The following is a 27467-nucleotide window of genomic DNA, read 5'->3' on the forward strand; positions in this document are numbered from 1 at the left end:
CCCAAGCAGTAAAGTGCATATAGGACTTACTCATAGCCACAGTCACCTCAAGTGACACCATCAGTTGAAATGGCCTCTTGGTATACAAAATGATAATTTACAGTGGGGGAGGGAAGAATAAGGAAAAGGTTTTGTCTTTTGCTCATTTTAAAACTTTTCCCTTAAGGATTTCATGATGCTTTTGAGTGAGCTGAACATATGTCTGCACCCTCATCTTGCAGAATGAGAAGTTAAGCATTCACTTAAATGCTGACAAAATGGCTGTTATCCTGACCTTGAAGTGGCAGTAACAAATCACTGACCCTGCCATCTAATTTCTGTCAGAAGGGATTATGGATTACTTTTTCTCATAATTGTTGTTAGATAGTGCTCTCCAGCTTTTTGCTGATTTATATTTTAAAATCACATGTAAGTACTTTATTTAGTTTTCTGGGTAGGCATTTCTTCTACCTAGTTTACCCTGGAGGACATAATAGGAAGTTACACTGTTCAAACTTTACTGAGACAATTTTCTATCTGAGGCAGGCATTTGGTCATCATTGCTTTAAAATTTTTCCAAGTCAAAATTCACAACATTGAATACCATGGGGATGCTATCACTCATCTATCCACATATAAAAACTGGCCCTAGAACACACTCTCATCACAATTTTACTCCTGCTAGTGAGAACACCTCAGATCATCAGGAAGGCAGGTACACAGATGTCATCCTTATCAGGTTCAGTTCTCCTGGGAGCATGTTGATCCAGTCCAGGGCTCACAGCTACTGATGCACACAGCTCTATACTGACTGACTGGCAAGGGAGAAGAGGTGCTTGTAGAAGAGGATCATCTCAGCTCTGCTATTCTACCATTTATACTTTTCAGAAGTTCCCCTGAGACAAAAACATTTATGAAAGCTTCCTGAAGAGTCCATTCATTCTAATATATCAATGGATCTTACAGTGTGTCACAGTCTCATTGAAGAATTTAGTAAAAGTTTTGAATTCTCCCCATACCAAAACAAACACAAAGTGAACATATAATCTGGGCAGTGGAGGGTGAGGGAGAGAGAACCATGAGGCCCCTGAAGCTAATCCATTGGCTGAAAACTAAAATGCTCTGCTCTGTAAGGGCTAAAATCTGTCCCTGACTTAAGCAAGGTCACTAGAGAGCCATATAGATGGAAGAATCACTTAGGCTTTGTACTGAAATACTTATTCTAAACTGTCCTCTGGCACAAGTCCTCTTGCGTTTGCTTAGGCACACTAGTAGGATGAACTCTCTGTGGTAAAGATGGTGCTCTCTCGAGTGCACTCATTATACACAGGGTTTCTTTTTTCTGAGAGCCTAGGGGAGACACTTTTGCCTCTCTAGTCTCCACTTTTCTTCTCTTGAGCATCAATCTATTGTTTTTTAACCTTGTGGAATGGATAGTTTTATAATGGTCCTGTGTTCTTTCCCATTCCTTCTAGAAAATTCATGGCATACTTCTAACATGTATTTAAGTCCCTTGATGGCATATAATTTATTTACAGATTCACTTCTGACTCCATTTGATTTTAATTGTCATTTGTCTTATTTTTATTATATTGTCAGATTGTATAGAAAATTCTTACTCTTTAGAAGACAGTGAACTATAAATGAGCTTAGCTGTAAGGGACCAAAGGAAAAAAGTCATCTTTTTCACCAATTTTCCCATTGGTGACCTATTCAAGTGTATCTACCTAAACACTCTTGTTATTTTTTTTGTCAATGTTAGCTGCAAGTATTTGAGAGAGGTAGTATATGCTCAGAAAACTTACACCTGAAGGATGTTTAGAATTTTTCTTGATTAATATGACATGTATACATGTTTGCACCTGTGTATGTGTTTTTAAAGTAACCATAAAGATGAAGGGTTTTCATACAGATTTCTGCATAGAACTGAATTAAAATTTGGATTGTATTTCTCAATAACTTGCTTCTTCATTTAGAAGCATCTCATATTTTCGCAACAGTGAAGCTGTAAATGCTTACAGGCACATGGAGTTTTCGAAACATCTCAGCACCCTTGTGTGCATCCATCAGTGCAATGTCCTGGGGCGTGGAGACAATCACAGCACCTAACCAAAGAAAAGCAAAAAAAAGGGAGCAAAATGATGCCATCATTTAATTTTTTATGGAATGATTACTTCCAAAATTATGTTGTTTACACTCTAAAAACGTCTACCACATTAACTGTTCAGGTAATGCATACACATTTTACATACATGAATGGGAAGGATGAGGAAATGTCTACTTTGCTCTTGCCTATTTTTGACTCCTCACTTCTAAAATTACAAATGACTGACCAGTGACTCAAGACCACAGCTGTGTCATCAGAACCTTCTTCCCATTCAGAAAATGTGCTAGTTAGAAGATGCATGTGGCAGGCTTAACATTCAAGAAGCTAATAGCCACTTGGGGAGACCAAAAATTAAGGATTACAACACAGTGTGCTAAGCATTATACCAGAGGTATACCTAAGGTGTTATGGAGTCATAAAGAAGGAATAAAGGAAAGATAACTAATTCAATCTAGGGGAGAGGATGGTAAAGATGATAATGGATGGAGTGAGGAAGCAGGATGTAAGGAGAAGTAGTAGGGGAAAGTTGCCAGAAAGAGGTGATTACTAAGATGAGTCCTAAAAATTTGTGTCATAGAAAAGTTGCTAGTGTGTAACATACTATGGAGAATAGTTTGGTGGGGGTAAAACTAGGGCTTTTGTCAGAAATTCAGATGCAAAATAGAGGTGGCCTGAACTAAAGCAGCACTGAAAGCAGGTGAAGATGGACACTTTCCTGGGTCTCCACCATTATCCTGCAGAAACTAGATGGTTCTATGATAAAGTGTTTTGAGAGGCAAGTGCAGTGCAATTTTTTCCCTAGTGGAAACACGAGGCCTGGTTATAAGTTAGAGAGTCTGTGAATTTCTTAAATTCTGTAGGTTTTCCTAGATGACAACTTGAAAAATAATTAACATAAACATATTTCAATCACCTGGATGACCATCCTCTTATAACTAAATACACTGCCATGACATTTCAGAGTCCTAAACTATCAAACTGGCACCAAGTGGCAGTACTTCATCACAGCTTATGAAAACAGACATATGTAGGATTAACAATGAGTAACCAATTGCAAGTGAAGGTCAAATGACACTACAAAGTATTGTCTGAAGGGCTATTCTGAAAAAGTTAGAATAGAGAAAAGCATCAGTGGAACAGTTATCAAAAAGCACACGGCAATACAGGCATGCCAGACTCAAAAGAACTGTGAAATAACAGCTACAGATTCAGCCTGCAATTGGTATTTTCATTTCAGCAAAAAACTTCATCTTTCACATTATTAATGTCATTAATTTTTAATTTACTCATCTTTCTAATTTTGCTTGTATTTAATTTATAATTTTTTTAAGTCTTTAAGAAGTATAAAATAGCTATAAGCTTAAGGGATTTATGTGTAAACCTAGTTAAATAGTCTTATACTAAAAATAAGTAAATATCATGTATGGGGCATTTATTTTTCCTTTAGAAGGAGAGTCTATTCATTACTCAGGTTTGAGAAACACTAGCTTTGGAATTCAAAAAGAACCAGAATTCAGAGTTTTATTCCATTGCCAACTGCCTGTGTGACTAGGATAATAACTTAATCACTCTGAATTCAGTGTATTCACCTACAGAGTGGCATAGTAATACTTAAGTCACATGGTGCAATAATTAAATGAATTAATGTACGTAAGTTCTTTATGTACATTATGAAATTGTTGCCTAGACACGATGCCTGGACACAGAATAAACAGTCAATAAATGTAGCCACTGTTGTTGTTAATAATATCATCATCATTATTATCTTTGTTCTTGTTATTAATCAAATGTCTTAGCAGTTGCTGGGAACTCCTAAGTCATTTTCCTATTTGCCATTAGGCAGTTCACCCTACTTTTCAAACTGGATCACCACATTCTTCTCTTTTTATTTACTTGGCCCCAAAAGCCAAAACTAGTCAACAGTTCTCTTTGCCCTCTTTTGATGGAAAACATATCTCTACAAAAATTATACTCTATTCTATGCATCCAATATAGTTCTGTAGTTTGCCACCTTCTAGATTCTGTTATCACTATTGCACTGCTTTTTCATATCTAGGTGTTTGGATCCAGTTCTGCCCACACTGAACTGTACGGTTAACCTTGGGCAAATAACTCAGAATTACTTTAGGTCTCAGTTTCCTTAGCTGTAAAATTAGTGTAAGGACCTTGTCTCTGAGGTCTCAGCTACCTCTCTGGTTATATGACCTATCATTCCCACTGAACTATAATTTCCAAAACTACCCTGTTCAACCTGACTGCCTCAATAAACCTATTTCAGTGAATGTGAAGTGCTTATGTTCCCTCAACCTCCGTACGATTCTCTTCCTATGTAAATAAAACCCATTAGTTATTTCTCCAAATTCTCTCCTTAACTGTATACTAGTATATAAGGGTTTTTTAATTGCAACAGCCCTAAAAAGTACCTTTAGCTTTCATATGATATAATCATTTTATTCTTTTAAATACATTTGTCTATGATTTTTATTGCCATTTACACAATATAGTTTCAAGGGCAGTTACAATTTTTCTCATTTTTTTAAACAAACAAAACTAATGACAAAATGCCTTGCACAAAAAAAACACTTAACAAAGATTTGGTGATTTAAACAGTTTCCCATATTTCAAATCATCGATCCTAGGCCACTGGTGCATGAACTCTTTGTTGGTAACTCCTTGAAATAGGAGTCAAGAGCTATGGATTCTGGTTTGGTTGACAAGGTTAATGAAATAAAACCTTGACCAGCTCACTAATCTCAATACATCTCAAATAACTACTCTATAAAATGAACTTATTTCCATTGGTCCTGTTTAATTTAAAGAGCTGTTTAGTTAAAAAAAAAAAAGAATGGAAAAGTGTTATAAAAATGTTTGCTGACATCATTTTGATAGCTTTAAGATCCTGAAGAGAGGCATTAAATTGACTTGGCTTTCTATGTACTTAAACCTAACATAGTATTACAAATAAGCATACATGCCATCTGAGTTTCTTTACAAAGTAATCTAAATAGCACCATTTATGTACCAATAACAATTTTTTGACAAGGACAGTGACCATATTTCATGTCTCGTCAAATGCTCACAAAACATGTAAACATTCCATCGGACTACTAGTCACATTTATAAAAGATTTTTTGGTGTAAGTTTTTTTTCTGATATACATGTTCTTATGACAAAGTCCTTAATCACAATGCAATCAGTCTTTAGGACACTGTTCTGAGACAAAAAAAAAATGCTATTCCTTCTTAAAGAATATAAAAACATAACTGGCCCACAGATAAATCACTAACTATTTTGTTCTACCAAATTTTAATACATCATAAAGTAACCATTTCAGACAGCCTTACAGTGACCTTTAGAATTTATGATAGGGAAACAATGCAAACAAAAAACACAAAACCTCCCATAAAATTAAATTTAATCATTAATCAATCTGTGTCTCACAACCCAGATTTTTAAAATTTAAAGGACTTATATAATCTTTTTTGTTACATGTCTTCTAAAATATGTTCTCCAAATCTGACACTACATTTTATGGTTCTTGGCTTTCTACTTGATAAACTTTAATTTTTCTCAGGGCCTATGGAACATGAACCAATATAAACTAGCCTAGATTTTCCCACTTTATACCATCATTGATGATGCCATCACTGATGATGTCACTTCACTTTTGTGATAGAGGGTTTGTTAGAAAACTTGTGCTCCCTCTACTGACCATAATGTCCCAAGCAACAAAGAGAATACTTAGTTTGCAATAACAGAATTATGTTCTGGGGGTAAAAAAACACAGTACCTTAAACATCTATCTCAAGAATCTCACAGAGACTTTTATATTCACTTTCTAGTGTAAATGTCTAGGTCCAAACAATTCAATAATACTGTTTAAATGCTATTTCCCAAACTAATCTTTTCAAAAGGCTTTTTATCAGCTGAGATTTACTAAAAAGGTTAATTGTCTGGTGGATTCTGGAATATATGTAAACAGCCTAAAAATAAGTATTTAGAGTATTGTCTTAATTGCTAATTCTCTTGACTATTAAGAGGAAAATCTACAACTGCATATCTGGACTTGGGTCAGAGTTCAGACTAGTTAAACAGTTAAAACAGATTATTCAAGATGTTAAACTGATCATAATTACACCACTGTGGAACTATTCAACTATGCCACTCTAAGTCTCCAGGGCATAAATTGTATCTAATTTCCATGCCTGACTGAGAACTTCAGTGCTGGAATCTAAAGAATAAAAAAAAAATTGCTTGTAATTATACCTGGACAAGTAATTCTGTACCTTACAACTCTTGAGCACATTAATGTAAAGTCAACTAAAACTTAAAAGAACAAATTAACTGCTATTTTTCCTGTTAACAGTACTCGAATATTTAGTACTGATTCTCCTTGATTTAAATATACTTACAGCAAAAGAAAATAATCCTTCAACTTCTGCTATCTTAACATAAATAATAGCAAATATACAATTGATAACTATAGAATAGATTGCCTTTGGCTATTTTTCAGCTCTCCCCTGTCTTTCTCCATTATAGGCTCCTAACTCCCTGAATTATAAACATTATTTGCTGTAAGATCTTTCTTTCTCTCATTCTCATTCGCCCCCACTTCTGAGGTAACACCAGTAAAGTTAAGATAAAAACCTTTTTTCTTTCCAGTCTTAAGTCCATCTTTATGCTGATCAGCAAATACCTCAGGGAGCCTACAGGTTGCACACACATCTCTACAACTCAGAAAGCTCTTTTGCTCTTCTGTGAGAGTCTATTCATATTCGACTCTTAGATTTAATATTTTGCATTTCAAATTCCATTAGATGTGCATATAGCTCAGCCTGCCCATGCTCACAGTGAGCCACCACAAAAGGCTGTTCATTTAATAATGGAACATATTCCTTTTTACATACATTCTTGCTCTAATATAAACTCCAGAGAGAACTGCTATTCCCTGATTACCCTAACTTTATTTAACCAGGTATACTTCAGGAAATAGAGACTGAGACTTTATACAGAAAAGCTTTGCTCCTTTTCTAAATTCTGTCATACTTAAGATATGAAAACATTCTTCAGAGCTACACTTCAAATTCTGATCAAATTGATAACATATGTGATCAAAGGCAAAAAATTTTTTAATGACAGATTGTGGGACTTGTGCTTTTTCTATATATAAATGTTAATGGATTTAAAAGTAGTTTTTAATATGAACCTGACTACTCACTGGCCATTATACTATGCATTGAACTTTAAGACATTACGGAATTTTAGTTGTCTGGCATACTGTAAAGGAAGTGCCCAGAAACTCTTAAATGATAAAACTGAATGAATTATCTCAGAAGTTTCCCATCTGAACACAGGCTACATGATCAAGAAATTCGAGTATCAGATAAGTTGGTCTAGATGAAATGATTCTGAAAAGTTAACCACAAAAGAATCATTTGAGACAGGTTTTAAAAATCCTGAATCTTCCCATTTCATAGTTCAGAAGCTGTTAATTTTCAGACTATTTCCTTGAACTGTTAACTGACACACTATAACTTCTACCTATAATATATATTAACTCAAATACAAGAGCTCTAAAAAGTTTATTTCTTCTTGAATTTAGATTGGACGTTGTTCATTAATCAATGTTATTATATTTAATTTTACAATTTGATTCCCAATCTAACAAGGACTGAAGTTAGAGACAGAGTACCAGGAGTGCCCTAAAAAACCCTGGAATACAGTTTCTAGTTTTTAACATATAGCTACAATTTGTGTAACAACAAAACAGAGTTACTTTGGAGAGAATTTTTATAATTTGATGAATAAAACAATAATTCTCTCCTACATCATGTGATTCTTGCCAAATATTCATTAATTATAATTCTGCCCAACATTTACATGGAAAGACAGTATACCTGGAAGAAGTCCAAAACTGACTGTCCTTTAAAGTTCCATTCTAAAAATTGGAAACAAATTAAGATTTAATCTTTGAATACTAGGAGAAGCCATGATCTAAGTCTCCCACCTTTAAGGTACAAGCATGTTTCTAGCTTTACAGTTTGAAGTTAATAAAATGCACAATTGTTAGGGAAACACAGCATTAAAATCTTAAGTAGTCAAATATTTTTGAGTTTTCAATGGTTTACCAAAAGATTAATTAATATTGGATGTCTTTAAAGAATTAGTCTTTTAAATTTGAAAACAATTAAGAATGGAAAAAAAGTTATTTGAAAAAGTATTTTATTTAGTTTATCTAAGTGAAACCACTATATTACTTTTGCTTTGAAAAAGTAAATACCAGATAGTCAAGTAAACTATTTCAAATGATGACCTATGGTTATTCACTTGTTTAACAATGGCAACAGTAAATTTCTGATCCTCCAAACCCCAACAGGTTTTCATAATATAAAAACTATTGTCCAAATTGGCAGTCAAAGAATATCTGCATAAGAGAGATAACTGAGTAAGCCAAGCAAACTGCTGGTAGAGGGAAAAATACTAGTGTGGACTTGTACAGCTTTTTCCCAGAAATCTTTGATGAATAAATGATGAGTTCAGCTACTATAGCATTGGCCCAATGCATTTCACAAGCAATAACTGCCTTTCATTTTAAACAATGACTGAAATATTAAGGTGGCTTAATTTAAAATTCCTATCCCATCTCATTTAAATGAATCAGAGGCAATAAGGCCTCTGGCTTTCCTTCTATTTATAGTGTTCAGATAGGAAGGGTCTTACACAGGAAGAAAGGGCACCACCTTATTTTCATAATGTAATACCAGTCTGCTAATGCAGTATCTCTTGAGCCCATGAGTACTTAGCATATTATCTAGCTAACTACTCTGTCATATATTGTAGTTTGTCAATCTCAAGCAGAAATAAAAACAGGACTCATACTAGGATTATCTGGCTATTTTCTATGCCACTTCTGCCCTTCCCTGAAAGAAAAAGAGAAGGAGAAAAGAAAGGACCATTAATGGCTCCTCTCTCAACTGCTCAGTCTTTATCTCTTCTATTATAAGAATAATTTCCAAAAGTTCATTCCTCCATCAATCCTTACTTTATAAAGTAAAAAGGAACTTTTTCTATCCTTTATCCTATCCAAACTCTAGCTTATCAAAATAAACTCTTCTATCCATTACTCCTCACTAAACAATAATATATCTATGTCACTGTTTATCTACAAATAAATATTCTGTTCATAAATCTGATGACAGTACAATTCTTCCTTGTGATAGTACAGATTTCCACTAATTTGCCTTCACTACTGGTATCTGTATTAGCTTGCAGACTCTTAGAGGCAGAAACTTTGCTTTGTATTTCAGCTATTATGAGCCACTGATTCCCAATTACAATGATGACTGTGAAGAAGAGAATCTGTTCTGGTTATGTTCCACTTGCTGCACTCCACTTCCTCCCCACCATCCTCACCACGAACTCTGCTTCATTTTCCATCCCTCTCTGTCCTGATCAGTGTCCAGATGGCCGACCTCTGCAGACTATATCACCTGAGTTTCCTTACCCTCTAGGCATCTAATAGAGATCTGCCAATAGGAGGTACTATCAGGATATGAGGCTGGGGGAGGAGAGAAAGACTGGAGTATTATTACCTACCTCATTCACTGGACCCTCCCTGCCTTGCAGGAGTTCTGGCCTTGGCTGTGTTCCTTTGTGGCCACAACTCAAGGTGGCAGCCCCTCTCCCTCTGCTTCAGCAGTCACCAGGTTCCACACAGTTTACTCCCTCACCCCTTCAGCAGAGGGACAGTAACAACTTCCTACTGTCACAGGTCTCTAGCCACTTTACCACCTCTTCTTGGTTTCTTTAATGCTGCCCCCACCTTTGTAACTAGTCCCTTCATTAAACTTTGTTCTGTTAATTCCCTTTAAGGTGTGTTATCTGTTTCTTGCCAGGATCCTGACTAATACAACACCCTAATGCAAATAACTTACTAAAACTCTCCAGTCTCTCAGAAAAGAAATATTTCACATGAAATATATGAAGCATAAACTCTTCACTTAATTCCAAGAGTTAAAACCAAATTAAGATAGTGTTCAGAAAGTATACAGAGGACCTCGGTTTTGAAGCAAGGGAAGAAATAAAAATATTTTAGGTAACATCTATTAATTTGAAACCATTCAAATTCAAATACCAGTACACTGTATGTATTTTCGAAGAACTTATAAAATTCTCCAAAGAAATATTAATCCTCTTCTATTATGGAAGAGCAGTTAACTCCCCTAAGCTAAGTGTTTAATAATTCCCAGAGATCATCACTTATGCATTAAAAAAAAAAGACCAGATATCAACGCTAAAATCTACCCAATTCATTACATAGCAACAGCTAATTTATAAGCTAAATACACAACAAGCAAAAACACAGCAAACTGATTCACCCCCACTCCACACACACAAAAAAAGGAATAAGAAAAAAAATAAAACCAGCACAGACAACTCTGCCTTTTCCCCTAGGCAAGTTCAGCAAGAAAAGAGCAAATCCAAAGATATAATTGGTTATTTCCCATCCTTTGTCTTTTCTCCTTTCCCTCTAACAATTACTGCAACTACTAGGTATGTGTAGTATGTAATGATTCAGTAGTCCATGTAAGCTCAAATTTAAATCATTAGCCACTAATATTGCTGTCAACACATTTATCACTGTTGTTATACAACACTATTAACACAAATAGGAGGAGTATTTTTTTTCTTTTAAGTTTCTTCTTATAATGAGCTGTCATTGATCCCATGGAACAAAATGGGGCACATACAAAGAGTTGCTAATTAGCATTCACGAAGAGGAGCTTTTTGCTTGTACAGGTCTGCCTCTATGAGTTTTCCAAAAGGATGTTCCTTTCCAAATACAAAACATTTAATTTCATTCTCAACAAGGCTTGGAGAAATGCAAAGTTGATATAAAGGCTCTTTTTAATTCACAACATTTCACCATCCCTCCCCTGGAAAAAACTCTTTTAGAAAGTATTCAAGTGGTTTCTAAAAAAATGAGTTTCCATCCATACATTTAGATGAAGCTTTTTACATTCACTATTTCATTTGATCCTTATAAGTCTGTGGGGTAAGCAGGTGTTCCAAAGGTAAGAATAAAGAGTCAGAGAGGTAGTTAGCACCTTACTAAATATACCTGCAAGCAAATAAGAGAATTTATTATCTTACAATGCAGCAATGATAGTGATTCTTACTAATAATTTAATATATGTAACCAAATAGCAAGTGCCCACATACATTCTATTATCCCAGACACAAAAACAAAGTTAGTATTAAAAGGCATAACTGACCATAAGGATATTATATGTAAAGTACAGGAGAAAGAAGAACATAAATAAATCCCTAAAATGAAAGTATTTTTCTCTCAAAGTATGAGTGAAATAAAATGTATGTTTTTAATAAATGCTTTCTTTAACTTAGAGATGGGAGAAACACTTGGGTAAAGCAGTCAGGGTAGGAAAGGTAACAGGAATGATATAGCAGGATGGTAAGAAAGGTAAGAGGACACAGATTTGTTCACATAAACAGTGATAACTAGTTAATTAGCTTTATCACTTATTCAATAAGTATTAACTACTTAAGTCATTGCCCAAGATACTCTAATAAATATTATCATGTACAGGAAAAAATTCTTGTATTCATGCAGCTTACAGCCTACTTTGGAAGATAATACAGACACACAGATAAAACAGTAGTTCATTGATTCAACATTTCATGAGTGGTTACAGGAAGGAAATGAGTTTGGTAAAAACAAAGATGTGGAAAAACAAAGATGAAGAAAACAGTCTTAGTCCTCCAGGGAATAACAATCTAGTAGAGAATATAACACAGTTATGCAGGTTTTGAATGGAGGACATGAGAAGTGCTATAGGAGTGGTCCAAATAAAATGCTGCATGAATTCCAAAGAGGAAAAAATGACTCCTAACTAGGGGTTTGGAGAAGATGGCAAGGAGTAGATAAAGTAAAGGGTATGCAAGATTTGGGTACCCACTGATTGGGGAGGAAAGACACTCTAAGTGAGGGCCAATGTATGAAAAGACTTTAGAAAATAAGGGGAGGAAAAAAGGGCAGTAAGTACATAAGGTTTTTTGGGAGGGATACCAGGTTGCATGAAGGAGTTTAACAGGAAGGGGAGGGAAGTCAAATCACAACGGGGTTCATATGAAAGTCTAAAATGCTTAAGTAGTTTATGGAACATTAAAAAAAGGCAGACATGAAAGTCTTGGGAACAGATGGCAGAGTAGGAAGGCAAGGCAGAAACCTCCTCCCACATACACACCGAGGAAACAACTATAGCAAATACAACTAACCCTGAAAATGACCTGAAGACTGCAGAGCAGATGACCTACACCTGGTGAAGAAGAGCAGACCACACAGAGAGGAATAAAATAGCAGAGCCATGATAATGGGGACCCAAGTTCTTCTCATCCAAACCCACAAGTGGGAGGGATAGGAATGGGACTGGAGAAGATAAGCATGCAGGAACTCTGAACACCTGGCCCTGGAAATCTGCTCTGGGAACACAAATCTATATTGCAGCGGGCTTTGGTGATTAACCAGGAAGAGCTGGAGCACTTTGGGAGGCTGAAACTCCAGCCACTTGTAAAGGACAGGCACACTCCAATGGTTTTGCTGAGATCCAACACAGCAGGCACATTGTAAAAGATTTATTAGAGCAGGAAGGATACTAGAGGGGTGGGAGGCTGGAGGAAACTCTCTCCCTAGGAGAAAGGACAGGTGGAGGATGCTTCCCCAGCCCTCCCTCAGCCCAGCTGGTCAGGCACTTTCAGGAGCCAGCCCCAAATGCTACAACTCCCTCACAGAAGGGTTAGCCCCAAGGCCATCCCTGCACACCTGCCCTGCACCTCCCAGCCCAGAAGCAGGCAGACTTCACTGCCTGGCATGCAGAAGGAGGCTTTCTCAGCTTTCCTGGCCCTGTCACAGCCCAACTACAGAGGTGTCTGTGGGAGCCACCTCCAAACACTCCTTCCTCCTTGTTGAGACCCAGCCCTGTGTCAAGCTCCCCTGCACACCAACCCCAACCACCCCACCAGCCCAGAAGTTCTGTGATCACTGCTGGACAAACTATGATCACTGCAGAAGCACCACCATGTGGCTAACAAAGGGCCTGCCGTGGTGAGCAGTCAGCTGCTCCAGACCAAGATCAGGCACTACCAGCTGACAGGCTGGTAGGTGGCCCAGGCTACAGTCCACCAACAGCACTTGTGGCACCTCAGCAAAGGAGAACCAGGCACTGGTGAGCAAAGGGTCTTGAGTTTCTGGGAATCACAGGACACCTTCTTCAGAAAGGCATTACTCTCTAAACCAGAAGTCATAGTGGATCTATCTAATATAAGAGAAGGAACAGAGATACCCAGACAAAATGAGGCAAAGGAATATATTATAAACAAAAGAATAGGATAAGACATCAGAAGAGGACTAAACAAAATGGAGATCACACATCTTGATAAAGACTTCAAAGTAGCAGTCATAAATATGCTCACTGATTTGTGGAAAAGTATTAAGATCTCAGGGAGGACTTCAACAAAGAGAAGAGCTGAAAAAATGCCACTCAGAGATGAAGATTACAGTAACTAAAATGAAATATACAATGGAGGGAATAAATAAAAGATTGCTGCAAGTAGAGGAGACAATCAGTGAGATGCAAATTACATAAGAGAGACACAATGAAGCTGAGAAAGAATCTCTAGGAATGAAAGAACGATAAGACAGCTGTGTGACAACCCCAGATGAAACAATATTCACATAACAGGGATACCAGAAGGAGAAGAGAGAAACAAAGAAGCAGAAAGTTCCTTTGAAGATATAATTGCAGAAAACTTCCCCAATCTGGGAAGGAAACAGCCAACCAGGTCATGGAAGTAAAGAGAACACTAACAAAAAGAATCCCAGGAAGACAACATCAAAACGTACAACAATTAAAATGAGAAAGATTAAGGATACGAAGAGGGTATTGAAAGCAGCCAGAGAGAAAAAGGATTGCTTATAAGGGAAACCCCATCAGGCTATCATCAGACTTCTCAGCAGAAACTTTACAGGCATAGAAGGGAGTGGCATAAAATATTTAATGTATTGAAACAGAAGAACCTCCAACCAAGAATCATATACCCAGCAAGAATATCATTCAAATTTGAAGGAGACATTAAACATTTACCAGATAAATGAAGGCTGAGAGAATTTATAATCACTAAGCTTTCATTACAATATATGCTAAAGGGACCTCTGTAGATGTAAATGTTCTTAAGACTGAATAGTTCTAACCAATGAAAATAAACTCATAGTAGAGGTATTGGTTCAATTACTTACCAAGCAAGTATAATATTAAAGCAAAATGAAACACAAGTAATAAAGCCAACTATACACAAAATCAGTCAAGGGACATTAAAAAAAATACAGATTATGACATCTAATAAAGTGTCAAGGAGGAAAAAGAAAAAAACAGAAATTTTTGAGATTGTGTTTGAACTAGAGTGATCATCAACTTACTATAGAATCTTATATAGTTAGGAAGCTATCCATGAACCTTATGAAAACCACAAAACTAAAGCCTATAATGGATACACAAAAATTTAAAAAGAGAAATCCAATGACAACACTAAAGAGAAACCATCAAATAACAAGAGAAGAGTATAAGGGAGGAAGAAATGAACAGACAGGAACTATAAAAACAATCAGAAAATACTTAAATGGCAGTAAGTACCTGCCTATCAATAATCACTTTAAATATAAATGGCCTCAATGCACCAGTCAAAAGACACAGAATACCAGAATGGGTAAAGAAAGAAGACCCATTGATATAAGAGACTCACTTCAGATCCAAAGACATATACAGACTGAATGTGAGGGAATACAGAAAGATATGCAAATGAGAAAAAAGCAAGAGTAGCAGTACTTACATTAGACAAAATCAACTTCAAAACAAAGAAAGTAACAAGAGACAAAGAAGGACATTACACAGTGATAAAGCATTCAGTCCAACAAGAGGATATAAGCATTTTAAATATCTATGCACCCAACATAGGGCACCTAAACATGGAAAACAAATACTAACAGAATTAAAGAGAGAAATAGACTGTAACTCACTCATTTTAAGAGACTTTAACACACCATTCACATCAATACATCAATCAGAAAGAAAATTAAAAAGGAAACAGAGGCACTGAACAATGCACTAGATCAGATGGACTTGCTATCTACAGAACATAACCCAAAAGCAGCAGAATACACAATTTTCTCAAGTGCACATGGAACGTTCTCCAGAATAGATTACATACTAGACCACAAAAAGAACATCAATAAATTTAAAATGATTGAATTGTATCAGGCAACTTTTTAGACTACAATGGTATGAAACTAAAAATAAAATACACAAAGGAAACAAAAAAGCCTACAAAAACATGGAGGCTAAACAACAAGCTTCTAAATAATCAATGGATCAACGAACAAATCAAAAAGAAATCAAGGAATAATGGAGAAAAATGAAAACAAAACCACAACAATACAAAATATGTGGAATGCCACAAAAGCGATTCTAAGAGGGAAGTATATAGGAATACCTCAGGAAACAAGAACAATCCCAAATAAACAGTTTAAACTCACAATTAAGGAAAGTACAAAATGAAATAAGTAAGGACACAAGAGGCACTGAACAACACACTAGAACAGATGGACCTAATAGACATCTATAGAACACTACATCCAAAAGCAACAGGATACACATTCTTCTCAAGTGCACAAGGAACAGTCTCTAGAGTAGACCACATACTAGGCCACAAAAAGAACCTCAGTAAATTCAAAAAGATTGAAATCCTACAAACCAACTTTTCAGACCACAAAACTATAAAACTAGAATAAATTGCACAAAGAAAGCAAAAAGGCTCACAAACACATGGAGGCTTAACAACATGCTCCTAAATTATCAATGGATCAATGAATAAATTAAAATAGAGATCAAGGAATATATGGAAACAAATGACAACAACAACACAAAGCCCCAACTACTGTGGACAGAGCAAAAGCAGTCTTAAGAGGAAAGTATATAGCAATCCAGGAACACTTAAAAAAGGAAGAACAATCCCAAATGAATAGTCTAACATCACAATTATCGAAACTGGAAAAAGAAGAACAAATGAGGCCTAAACTCAACAGAAGGAGGGACATAATAAACATCAGAGAAGAAATCAACAAAATTAAGAAGAATGAAACAATAGAAAAAATCAATGAAACCAAGAGCTGGTTCTTTGAGAAAATAAACAAAATAGATAAGCCTCTAGCCAGACTTACTAAGAGGAAAAGAGAGTCAACACACATCAACAGAATCAGAAACGAGAGAGGAAAAATCACGACGGAACCCACAGAACTACAAAAAATTATTAGAGAGCACTATGAAAACCTATATTCTATCAAGCTGGAAAACCGAGGAGAAATGGACAACTTCCTGGAAAAATACAACCTTCCAACACTGACCCAGAAAGAAACAGAAAATCTAAACAGACCAATTACCAGCAACGAAATTGAAGCAGTGATCAAAAAACTACCCAAGAACAAAACCCCCGCACCAGATGGATTTACCTCGGAATATTATCAGACATACAGAGAAGACATAATACCCATTCTCCTTAAAGTTTTCCAAAAAATAGAAGAGGAGGGAATACTCCCAAAGTCATTCTATGAAGCCAAGATCACCCTAATACCAAAACCAGGCAAAGACCCCACCAAAAAAGAAAACTACAGACCAATATCCCTGGTGAACGTAGATGCAAAAATACTCAAAAAATATTAGCAAACCGAATTCAAAAATACATCAAAAGGATCATACACCAAGACCAAGTGAGATTCATCCCAGGGATGCAAGGATGGTACAACATTCGAAAATCCATCAACATCATCCACCACATCAACAAAAAGAAAGACAAAAACTACATGATCATCTTCATAGATGCTGAAAAAGCAATCGACAAAATTCAACATCCATTCATGATAAAAACTCTCAACAAAATGGGTATAGAGGGCAAATACCTCAACATAATGAAGGCCATATATGATAAACCCACAGCCAACATCATACTGAACAGTGAGAAGCTGAAAGCTTTTCCTCTGAGATTGGGAAGAGGACAGGGATGCCCACTCTCCCCACTGTTATTCAACATAGTACTAGAGGTCCTAGCCACAGCAATTAGACAAAACAAATAAATACAAGGAATCCAGATTGGTAAAGAAGAAGTCAAACTGTCACTATTTGCAGATGACATGATATTGTACATAAAAACAACCCTAAAGACTCCAATCCAAAACTACTAGAACTGATATTGGAATTCAGCAAAGTTGCAGGATACAAAATTAATACACAGAAATCTGTGGCTTTCCTATACACTAACAATGAACTAATAGAAAGGGAAATCAGGAAGACAATTCCATTCACAAAGGCATCAAAAGAATAAAATATCTAGGAATAAACCTAACCAAGGAAGTGAAAGACTTATACCCTGAAAACTATAAGACACTCTTAAGAGAAATTAAAGAACACACCAACAAATGGAAATTCATCCCATTCTCCTGGCTAGGAAGAATTAATAATGTCAAAATGGCCATTCTTCCCAAAACAATATACAGATTCAATGCAATCCCTATTAAATTATCAACAGCATTCTTCAATGAACTGGAACAAATAGTTCAAAAATTCATATGGAAACACCAAAGACCCCAAATAGCTAAAGCAATCCTGAGAAGGGAGAATAAAGTGGGGGGGATCTCACTCCCCAACTTCAAGCTCTACTGCCAAGCCACAGTAATGAAGACAATTTGGTACTGACACAAGAACAGAGCCACAGACCAACGGAACAGAATAGAGACCCCAAACATGTACCCAAACATATATGGTCAACTAATATTCGATAAAGGGGTCATGGACATACAATGGGGAAATGACAGTCTCTTCAACAGATGGTGCTGGCAAAACTGGACAGCTACATGTAAGATAATGAAACTGGATCACTGTCTAACCCCATACACAAAAGTAAATTCGAAATGGATCAAAGACTTGAACGTAAGTCATAAAACCATAAAACTCTTAGAAAAAAACATAGGCAAAAATCTCTTAGACATAAACATGAGTGACCTCTTCTTGAACATATCTCCCCGGGCAAGGAAAACAACAGCAAAAATGAACAAGTGAGACCAAAGGATCAAGCTGAAAAGCTTCTGTACAGCAAAGGACACCATCAATAGAACAAAGAGGTATCCTACAGTATGGGAGAATATATTCATAAATTACAGATCCGATAAAGAGTTGACATCCAAAATACATAAAGAGCTCACACACCTCAACAAACAAAAAGCAACTAATCCAATTAAAAAATGGGCAGAGGAGCTGAATTTCTTCTCTAAAGAAGAAATTCAGATGGCCAACAGACACATGAAAAGATGCTCCACATTGCTTGTCATCAGAGAAATGCAAATTAAAACCACAATGAGATATCACTTCACACCAGTAAGGATGGCTGCCATCCAAAAGACAAACAACAACAAATGTTGGCGAGGTTGTGGAGAAAGGGGAACTCTCCTACACTGCTGGTGGGAATGTAAATTAGTTCAACCCTTGTGGAAAGCAGTATGGAGGTTCCTCAAAATGCTCAAAATAGAAATACCATTCGACCCAGGAATTCCACTTCAAGGAATTTACCCAAAGAATGCAGCACTCCAGTTTCAAAAAGACAGATGCACCCCTATGTTTATCATTGTACTATTTACAATAGCTAAGATATGGAAGCAACCTAAATGTCCATCAGTAGATGAATGGATAAAGAAGATGTGGTACATATACACAATGGAATATTACTCAGCTATAAGAAAAAAACAGGTCCTACAATTTTCAACAACATGGACGGAGCTAGAGGGTATTATGCTCAGTGAAATAAGCCAGGCGGAGAAAGACAAGTGCCAAATGATTTCACTCATCTGTGGAGTATAAGAAAAAAGGAAAACTGAAGAAACAAAACAGCAGCAGAATCACAGAACCCAGGAATGGACTAACAGTTACCAAAGGAAAAGGGACTGGGGAGGATGGGTGGGAACGGAGGGATAAGGGTGGAAAAAAGAAAGGGGGCATTACGATTAGCATGTATAGTGTCAGGGGGTGCACAGGGCGGACTGTACAACACAGAGAAGACAAGTAGTGATTTTACAGCATCTTACTACATTGATGGACAGTGACTGTGAAGGGGCATATGGGGGGGACTTGGCGAAGGGGGGAGCCTAGTTAACATAATGTCCTTCAGGTAACTGTAGATTAATGACACTGAAATAATAAATAAATAAATAAATAAATAAAATAATGAATGAATGAATAAATGAATGAAAAGAAAGTACAAAATGAAGAACAAATGAAACCCAAAGTTAGGAGGAGGACATAATAGATATCAGATCAGAAATAAATAAAATAGAAAAAAATCAGTGAAACTAAGAGCTGGTTCTCTGAGAAGATAAGCAAAATATACAAACCTTTAGCCAGACTTATCAAGAAAAAAAGAGAGGAAACAAAACAGAAAGAGCTACAACTCACACCACATATATAAAAAAAGAATTACTAGAAAATTCCATGAAAAATTATATGCCAATAAATTGGACAACCTAGAAGAAATGGACAAATTCCAAGAAAAGTATAACTTTCCAAGACTGACCCAGGAAGAAACTGAAAATTGGAAAAGACCAGCTACCAGAAATAGATTTGAACTATTAACCAAAAAAACTCCCAAACAACGAAGTCTAGGACGAGATGGCATCACAGCTGAATTCTACCAAACATTTAAAGAAGAGCTAATACCCATTCTTAAAGTATTCCAGAAAGTACAAGAGGAATACTTCCAAACTCACTCCATGAGGCCATCATCACTCTAATACCAGAACCAAACACACTACAAAAAAAAAAAGAAAATATAGACCAATAACCCTGATGAACATATGTGCAAAATCCTCAAAAAAAATTAGCATACCAAATTTAAAAAATACATCAAAAGGATACTTTATCATGACCAAGTGGGATTTATTCCAGAGATGCAAAGATGGTACAATATTCATAAATTAAATCAATGTGATACACCACATTAAAAAAAAGGATAAAAACCAAAGGATCATCTTGATATATGCTGAAAAAGCATGTGACAAAATTCAGCATTCATTCATGATAAAAACTCTCAACAAAATGGGTACAGAGGGAATGTACTTCAACATAATAAAGGCCGTATACAACAAACCCACAGCCAACATTATAGTTAAGAGTGAAAAGCTGAAAGCTTTTCCTCTAAGATCAGGAACAAAACAAGGATGCCCACTCTCACCACTTTTATTCAACATAGTACTAGAAGTCCTGGCCACAGCACTCAGAAAAGATAAAGAGATAAAAGTTTTATCAAACTGGTAAGTAAGAAGTTAAACTCAGTATTTGCAGATGACATTAAACTATATATAGAAAACCCTAAAGACTCCACCAAAAGACTAACAGAACTAATTGGATTCAGCAAAGGTGCAGGATACAAATTTAATGTATAAAAATCTGTTGCAGAGGCAGAGCCAAGATGCCAGCATGTGTAGAGCAGCAGAAATCTCCTTCCAAAACCACATATATTTTTGAAAATACAACAAAGACAACTCTTCCTAAAAGAGAGACCACAAGACACAGGACAACATCCAGACCACATCCACACCTGCGAGAACCCAGCGCCTCATGAAGGGGTAAGATACAAGCCCTGGCCTGGCGGGACCCAAGTGCCTCACACCCCAGCTCTGGGCGGGAGGAGAGGAGCCGGAGAGGGGAGGGAGAGAGAGCCCAGGACTGCTAATCACACAGCCCTAGCCATCAGCACCAGAGCGCAGACACAGTGCATGCGTGGGGTGCTGGATACTAGGGAAACAGGACAGTAAGACCTGTGAGTGGGTCCCTGCAGCCGGCACGCCAAAGAAAAGCGAGTGCTTTCTGGAAGTCTTAAAGGGACAGGAACCACAAAACCAGATGGAAGCGTCCTGGGACACTTACTCCAGCAGCAGGGAACTCCAGGCACCATAAACCCCCGGATAGCAGGGCAGCTCAGAGGCTCCGCACGGAGATAAACAGCCTCACGGCCATTTCCCCCTCCAACGCGGCTCCACCATATCGGAGCGGCGGCCCGAGGCAGGCCATGCCCACAGCAACAGCGGAGATAAACTCCATAGCAGCCGGGCAAGAATCAGAAGCCCCATCTGTGTGCAGCTTCCCAGCACAAGCCACTAGAGGTCGCTGTTCTCCCAGGAGAGGAAGGCCACAAACCAACAAGAAGGGAAGTTCTTCCAGCCGTCACTCGTCCCAGTTCTGCAAACTATTCCTATCACCATGAAAAGACAAAATTACAGGCAAACCAAGATCACAGAGGCAACACCAGAGAAGGAGACAGACCTAACCAGTCTTCCTGACAAAGAATTCAAAATAAAAATCATAAACATGCTGACAGAGATGAAGAGAAATATGCAAGAGAAAATGGGATGAAGTACGGAGGGAGATCACAGATGCCAGGAAGGAGATTACAGAAATGAAACAAACTCTGGAAAGATTTATGAGCAGAATGGATAAGATGCAAGAGGCCATTGATGGAATAGAAACCAGAGAACAGGAATGCATAGAAGCTGACATAGAGAGAGATAAAAGGATCTCCAGGAATGAAACAATATTAAGAGAACTGTGTGACCAATTCAAAAGGAACAATATCCGTATTATAGGGGTACCAGAAGATGGAGAGAGAAAAAAAGGGATAGAAAGTGTCTTTGAAGAAATAATTGATGAAAACTTCCCCAAACTGGGGGAGGAAATAATCGAACAGACCACGGAAATACACAGAACCCCCAACAGAAAGGACCCAAAGAGGACAACACCAAGACACATAATAATTAAAATGGCAAAGATCAAGGACAAGGACAGAGTTTTAAAGGCGGCTAGAGAGAAAAAGGTCACCTATAAAGGAAAACACATCAGGCTATCATCAGACTTCTCAACAGAAACCTTACAGGCCAGAAGAGAATGGCATGATATATTTAATGCAATGAAACAGAAGGGCCTTGAACAAAGGATACTGTATCCAGCACGATTATTACTTAAATATGAAGAAGGGATTAAACAATTCCCAGACAAGCAAAAGTTAAGGGAATTTGCCTCCCACAAACCAACTCTACAGGGTATTCTAGAGGGAGTATTCTAGATGGGAGCACTCCTAAGACTAAACAGATGTCACGAGAGAAAATAAAACCACAGCAAAGAAAGCAGACCAACCAAATACTAACTAAAGGCAAAAAATAAAATCAACTACCCACTAAAAGCAGTTAAAGGAAACACGAAAGAGCACAGAATAAAACAACCAACATATAAAGAATGGAGGAGGAGGAATAAGAAGGGAGAGAAGAAAAGAATCTCCAGACAGTGTATATAACAGGTCAATAAGTGAGCTAAGTTAGGCAGTAAGATACTAAAGAAGCTAACCTTGAACCTTTGGTAACCATGAATCTAAAGCCTGCAATGGCAATAAGTACATATCTTTCAATAATCACCCTAAATGTAAATGTAATGAATGCACCAATCAAAAGACACAGAGTAACAGAATGGATAAAAAAGCAAGACCCATGTATATGCTGCTTACAAGCATCTCACCTCAAACCCAAAGACATGTACAGACTAAAAGTCAAGGATGGAAAAACATATTTCAGGCAAATAACAGAGAGAAGAAAGCAGGGGTTGCAGTACTAGTATCAGACAAAATAGACTTCAAAACAAAGAAAGTAACAAGACATAAAGAAGGACATTACATAATGATAAAGGGCTCAGACCAACAAGAGGATATAACCATTCTAAATATATATGCACCCAACACAGCAGCAACAGCATATGTGAAACAAACACTAACAGAACTAAAGGGGGAAATAGAATGCAATGCATTCATTTTAGGAGACTTCAACACACCACTCACCCCAAAGGATAGATCCACTGGATAGAAAATAAGTAAGGACACGGTGGCACTGAACAACACACTAGAACAGATGGACCTAATAGACATCTATAGAACATTACATCCAAAAGCAACAGGATATACATTCTTCTAAAGTGCACATGGAACATTCTCCAGAATAGACCACATATTTGGTCACAAAAAGAGCCTCAGTAAATTCCAAAAGATTGAAATCCTACCAAGCAACTTTTCAGACCACAAAGATATAAAACTAGAAATAAATTGTACAAAGAAATCAAAAAGGCTCACAAACACATGGAGGCTTAACAACATGCTCCTAAATTATCAATGGATCAATGAACAAATTAAAATAGAGATCAAGAAATATATGGAAACAAATGACAACAACAACACAAAGCCCCAACTTCTATGGGAAGCAGCGAAAGCAATCTTAAGAGGAAAGTATATAGCAATCCAGGCACACTTAAAAAAGGAAGAACAATCCCAAATGAAGTCTAACATCACAATTATCGAAACTGGAAAAAGAAGAACAAATGAGGCCTAAACTCAACAGAAGGAGGGACATAATAAACATCAGAGAAGAAATCAACAAAATTAAGAAGAATGAAACAATAGAAAAAATCAATGAAACCAAGAGCTGGTTCTTTGAGAAAATAAACAAAATAGATAAGCCTCTAGCCAAACTTATTAAGAGAAAAAGAGAATCAACACACATCAACAGAATCAGAAATAAGAATGGAAAAATCACAACAGACTCCACAGAAATACAAAGAATTATTAAAGACTACTATGAAAACCTATATTCTAACAAGCTGGAAAACCGAGAAGAAATGGACAACTTCCTGGAAAAATACAACCTTCCAAAACTGACCCAGAAAGAAACAGAAAATCTAAACAGACCAATTACCAGCAACGAAATTGAAGCAGTGATCAAAAAACTACCCAAGAACAAAACCCCCGCACCAGATGGATTTACCTCGGAATATTATCAGACATACAGAGAAGACATAATACCCATTCTCCTTAAAGTTTTCCAAAAAATAGAAGAGGAGGGAATACTCCCAAACTCATTCTATGAAGCCAAGATCACCCTAATACCAAAACCAGGCAAAGACCCCACCAAAAAAGAAAACTACAGACCAATATCCCTGGTGAACATAGATGCAAAAATACTCAAAAAATATTAGCAAACCGAATTCAAAAATACATCAAAAGGATCATACACCAAGACCAAGTGGGATTCATCCCAGGGATGGAAGGATGGTACAACATTCGAAAATCCATCAACATCATCCACCACATCAACAAAAAGAAGGACAAAAACCATATGATCATCTCCATAGATGCTGAAAAAGCATTTGACAAAATTTAACATCCATTCATGATAAAAATTCTCAACAAAATGGGTATAGAGGGCAAGTACCTCAACATAATAAAGGCCATATATGATAAACCCACAGTCAACATCATACTGAACAGCGAGAAGCTGAAAGCTTTTTCTCTGAGATCGGGAACACGACAGGGATGCCCACTGTTCCCACTGTTATTTAACATAGTACTGGAGGACGAGGCCACGGCAATTAGACAAAACAAAGAAATCCAAGGAATCAGATTGGTAAAGAAGAAGTTAAACTGTCACTATTTGCAGGTGACATGATATTGTACATAAAAACAACCCTAAAGACTCCAATCCAAAACTACTAGAACTGATATCAGAATTCAGCAAAGTTGCAGGATACAAAATTAACACACAGAAATCTGTGGCTTTCCTATACACTAACAATGAACCAATAGAAAGAGAAATCAGGAAAACAACTCCATTCACAACTGCATCAAAAAGAATAGAATACCTAGGAATAAAACTAACCAAAGAAGTGAAAGACCTATACCCTGAAAACTACAAGACACTCTTCAGAGAAATTAAAGGGGACACTAACAAATGGAAACTCATCCCATGCTCATGGCTAGGAAGAATTAATATTGTCAAAATGGCCATCCTGCCCAAAACAATATGGAGATTTGATGCAATCCCTATCAAATTACCAGTAACATTATTCAGCAAACCGGAACAAATAGTTCAAAAATTCATATGGAAACACCAAAGACCCCGAATAGCCAAAGCAATCCTGAGAAAGAAGAATAAAGTAGGGGGATCTCACTCCCCAACTTCAAGCTCTACTACAAAGCCACAATAATCAAGACAATTTGGTACTGACACAAGAACAGAGCCACAGACCAGTGGAACAGATTAGAGACTCCAGACATTAACCCAAACATATATGGTCAATTAATATTTGATAAAGGAGCCATGGATATACAATGGTGAAACGACAGTCTCTTCAACAGATGGTGCTGGCAAAACTGGACAGCTACATGTAGGAGAATGAAACTGGACCATTGTTTAACCCCATACACAAAAGTAAATTCAAAATGGATCAAAGACCTGAATGTAAGTCATGAAACCATAAAGCTCTTAGAAAAAAACATAGGCAAAAACCTCTTAGACATGAACATGAGTGATCTCTTCTTGAACATATCTTCCCAGGCAAGGAAAACAACAGCAAAAATGAACAAGTGGGACTATATTAAGCTGAAAAGCTTCTGTATGGCAAAAGACACCTTCAATAGAACAAAAAGGTACCCTACAGTATGGGAGAATATATTTGCAAATGACAGATCCAATAAAGGCTTGACGTCCAAAATATATAAAGAGCTCACCCACCTCAACAAACGAAAAACATATAATCCAATTAAAAAATGGGCAGAGGAACTGAACAGACAGTTCTCCAAAAAAGAAATACAGATGGCCAACAGACACATGAAAAGATGCTCCACATCGCTAATTGTCAGAGAAATGCAAATTAAAACCACAATGAGGTATCACCTCACACCAGTAAGGATGGCTGCCATCCAAAAGACAAACAACAACAAATGTTGGCAAGGTTGTGGAGAAAGGGGCACCCTCCTACACTGCTGGTGGGAATGTAAATTCGTTCAACCATTGTGGAAAGCAGTATGGAGGTTCCTCAAAATGCTCAAAATAGACTTATCATTTGACCCAGGAATTCCACTCCTAGGAATTTACCCTAAGAATGCAGCACTCCAGTTTGAAAAAGACAGATGCACCCCTATGTTTATCGCAGCACTATTTACAATAGCTAAGAATTGGAAGCAACCTAAGTGTCCAGCAGTAGATGAATGGATAAAGAAGATGTGGTACATAAACACAATGGAATATTATTCAGCCATAAGAAGAAAATAAATCCTAACATTTGCAACAACATGGATGGAGCTAGAGGGTATTATGCTCAGTGAAATGAACCAAGCGGAGAAAGAGAAATACCAAATGATTTCACTCATCTGTGGAGTATAAGAACAAAGGAAAATCTGAAGGAACAAAACAGCAGCAGAATCACAGAACCCAAGAATGGACTAACAGGTACCAAAGGGAAAGGGACTGGGGAGGATGGGTGGGTAGGGAGGGATAAGGGGGAGAAAGAAGAAAGGGGTATTATGATTAGCAAGCATAATGGGGGGGGGTGGGAGAAAGGGGAGGGCTGTAAACACGGAGAAGACAAGTAGTGATTATACAACATTTTACTATGCTGATGGACAGTGAATGTAAGGGGGTTTGTAGGGGGGACCTGGTATAGGGGAGAGCCTAGTAAACATAATGTTCTTCATGTAATTGTCGATTAACAATAAAAAAAAAAAAAGAAAAGGGGGATTACTCCCTGATAGGATAAAACTGACTGCAAATCACTGATTAATAAATGCTTTAAATATCCCTAATTTTTTATCATTTAAAGGGTATCAGATGATCAGCTATGGAAGTACATTTTTCTGATAATATTCCTTTCTCTTAAAAAAAAAGAAAAAAAGGCAGTTCCTGTGTGGTGATGTCCAATAGGTTCTTCACAATGGTATAAAGGGCATATCAAAGTGTGGGCAGGGGGTTTATTTGTGTTTATACAGAGGACCAAAGCCTAATTTGGCTACCCGGAAAACGAATTAAGATACAATATGAAGAAGAACTTCCAACATCAACATCCTCTGGAAGAGTCATTCCAGGAGATGATCATCAAAAAACTTCAATAAAGATCCTGGTGCTGTTGCAGTTATAGCTGCATTCATCCCACCAGTTCCTGGACTTGCCATTGGTATGAAGAAGGAGATATCTAAGCTGGTCTATGCATACAGTAAAACAACAAATTTGTCTGGATCTATACTATCAGAACTCAACCAAGAATTAGGAAAAGCGCAAGTTGCAGCGTTCCAAAATCTTGCGACTATAGACTATCTACTGTTAAAAGAACATATGGGATGTGAACAGTTTCCAGGAATGTGTTGTTTTAATTTTGTCTGATTTTACTCAAAATATTCAAATTCA

At 37.0% G+C, this 27467-nt stretch overlaps 1 protein-coding gene across 8 annotated transcripts in view; it reads right to left on the reverse strand.

The window, feature by feature from the left end:
- The window catches only part of NUBPL (NUBP iron-sulfur cluster assembly factor, mitochondrial), a 256075-nt gene that overhangs the window by 32476 nt on the left and 196132 nt on the right, over positions 1–27467 (reverse strand). For all 8 annotated transcript variants that reach the window (XM_057488510.1, XM_036881309.2, XM_036881307.2 and 5 more), the window contains one exon: positions 1999–2084. In XM_057488510.1, coding sequence (XP_057344493.1) covers positions 1999–2084 — 86 coding nt within the window. The remainder of the gene's footprint in view (positions 1–1998; positions 2085–27467) is intronic.

The sequence above is a fragment of the Manis pentadactyla genome, chromosome 11 (assembly GCF_030020395.1).
Source record: "Manis pentadactyla isolate mManPen7 chromosome 11, mManPen7.hap1, whole genome shotgun sequence".
In the NCBI taxonomy this organism is placed as follows: Eukaryota; Metazoa; Chordata; class Mammalia; order Pholidota; family Manidae; genus Manis; species Manis pentadactyla.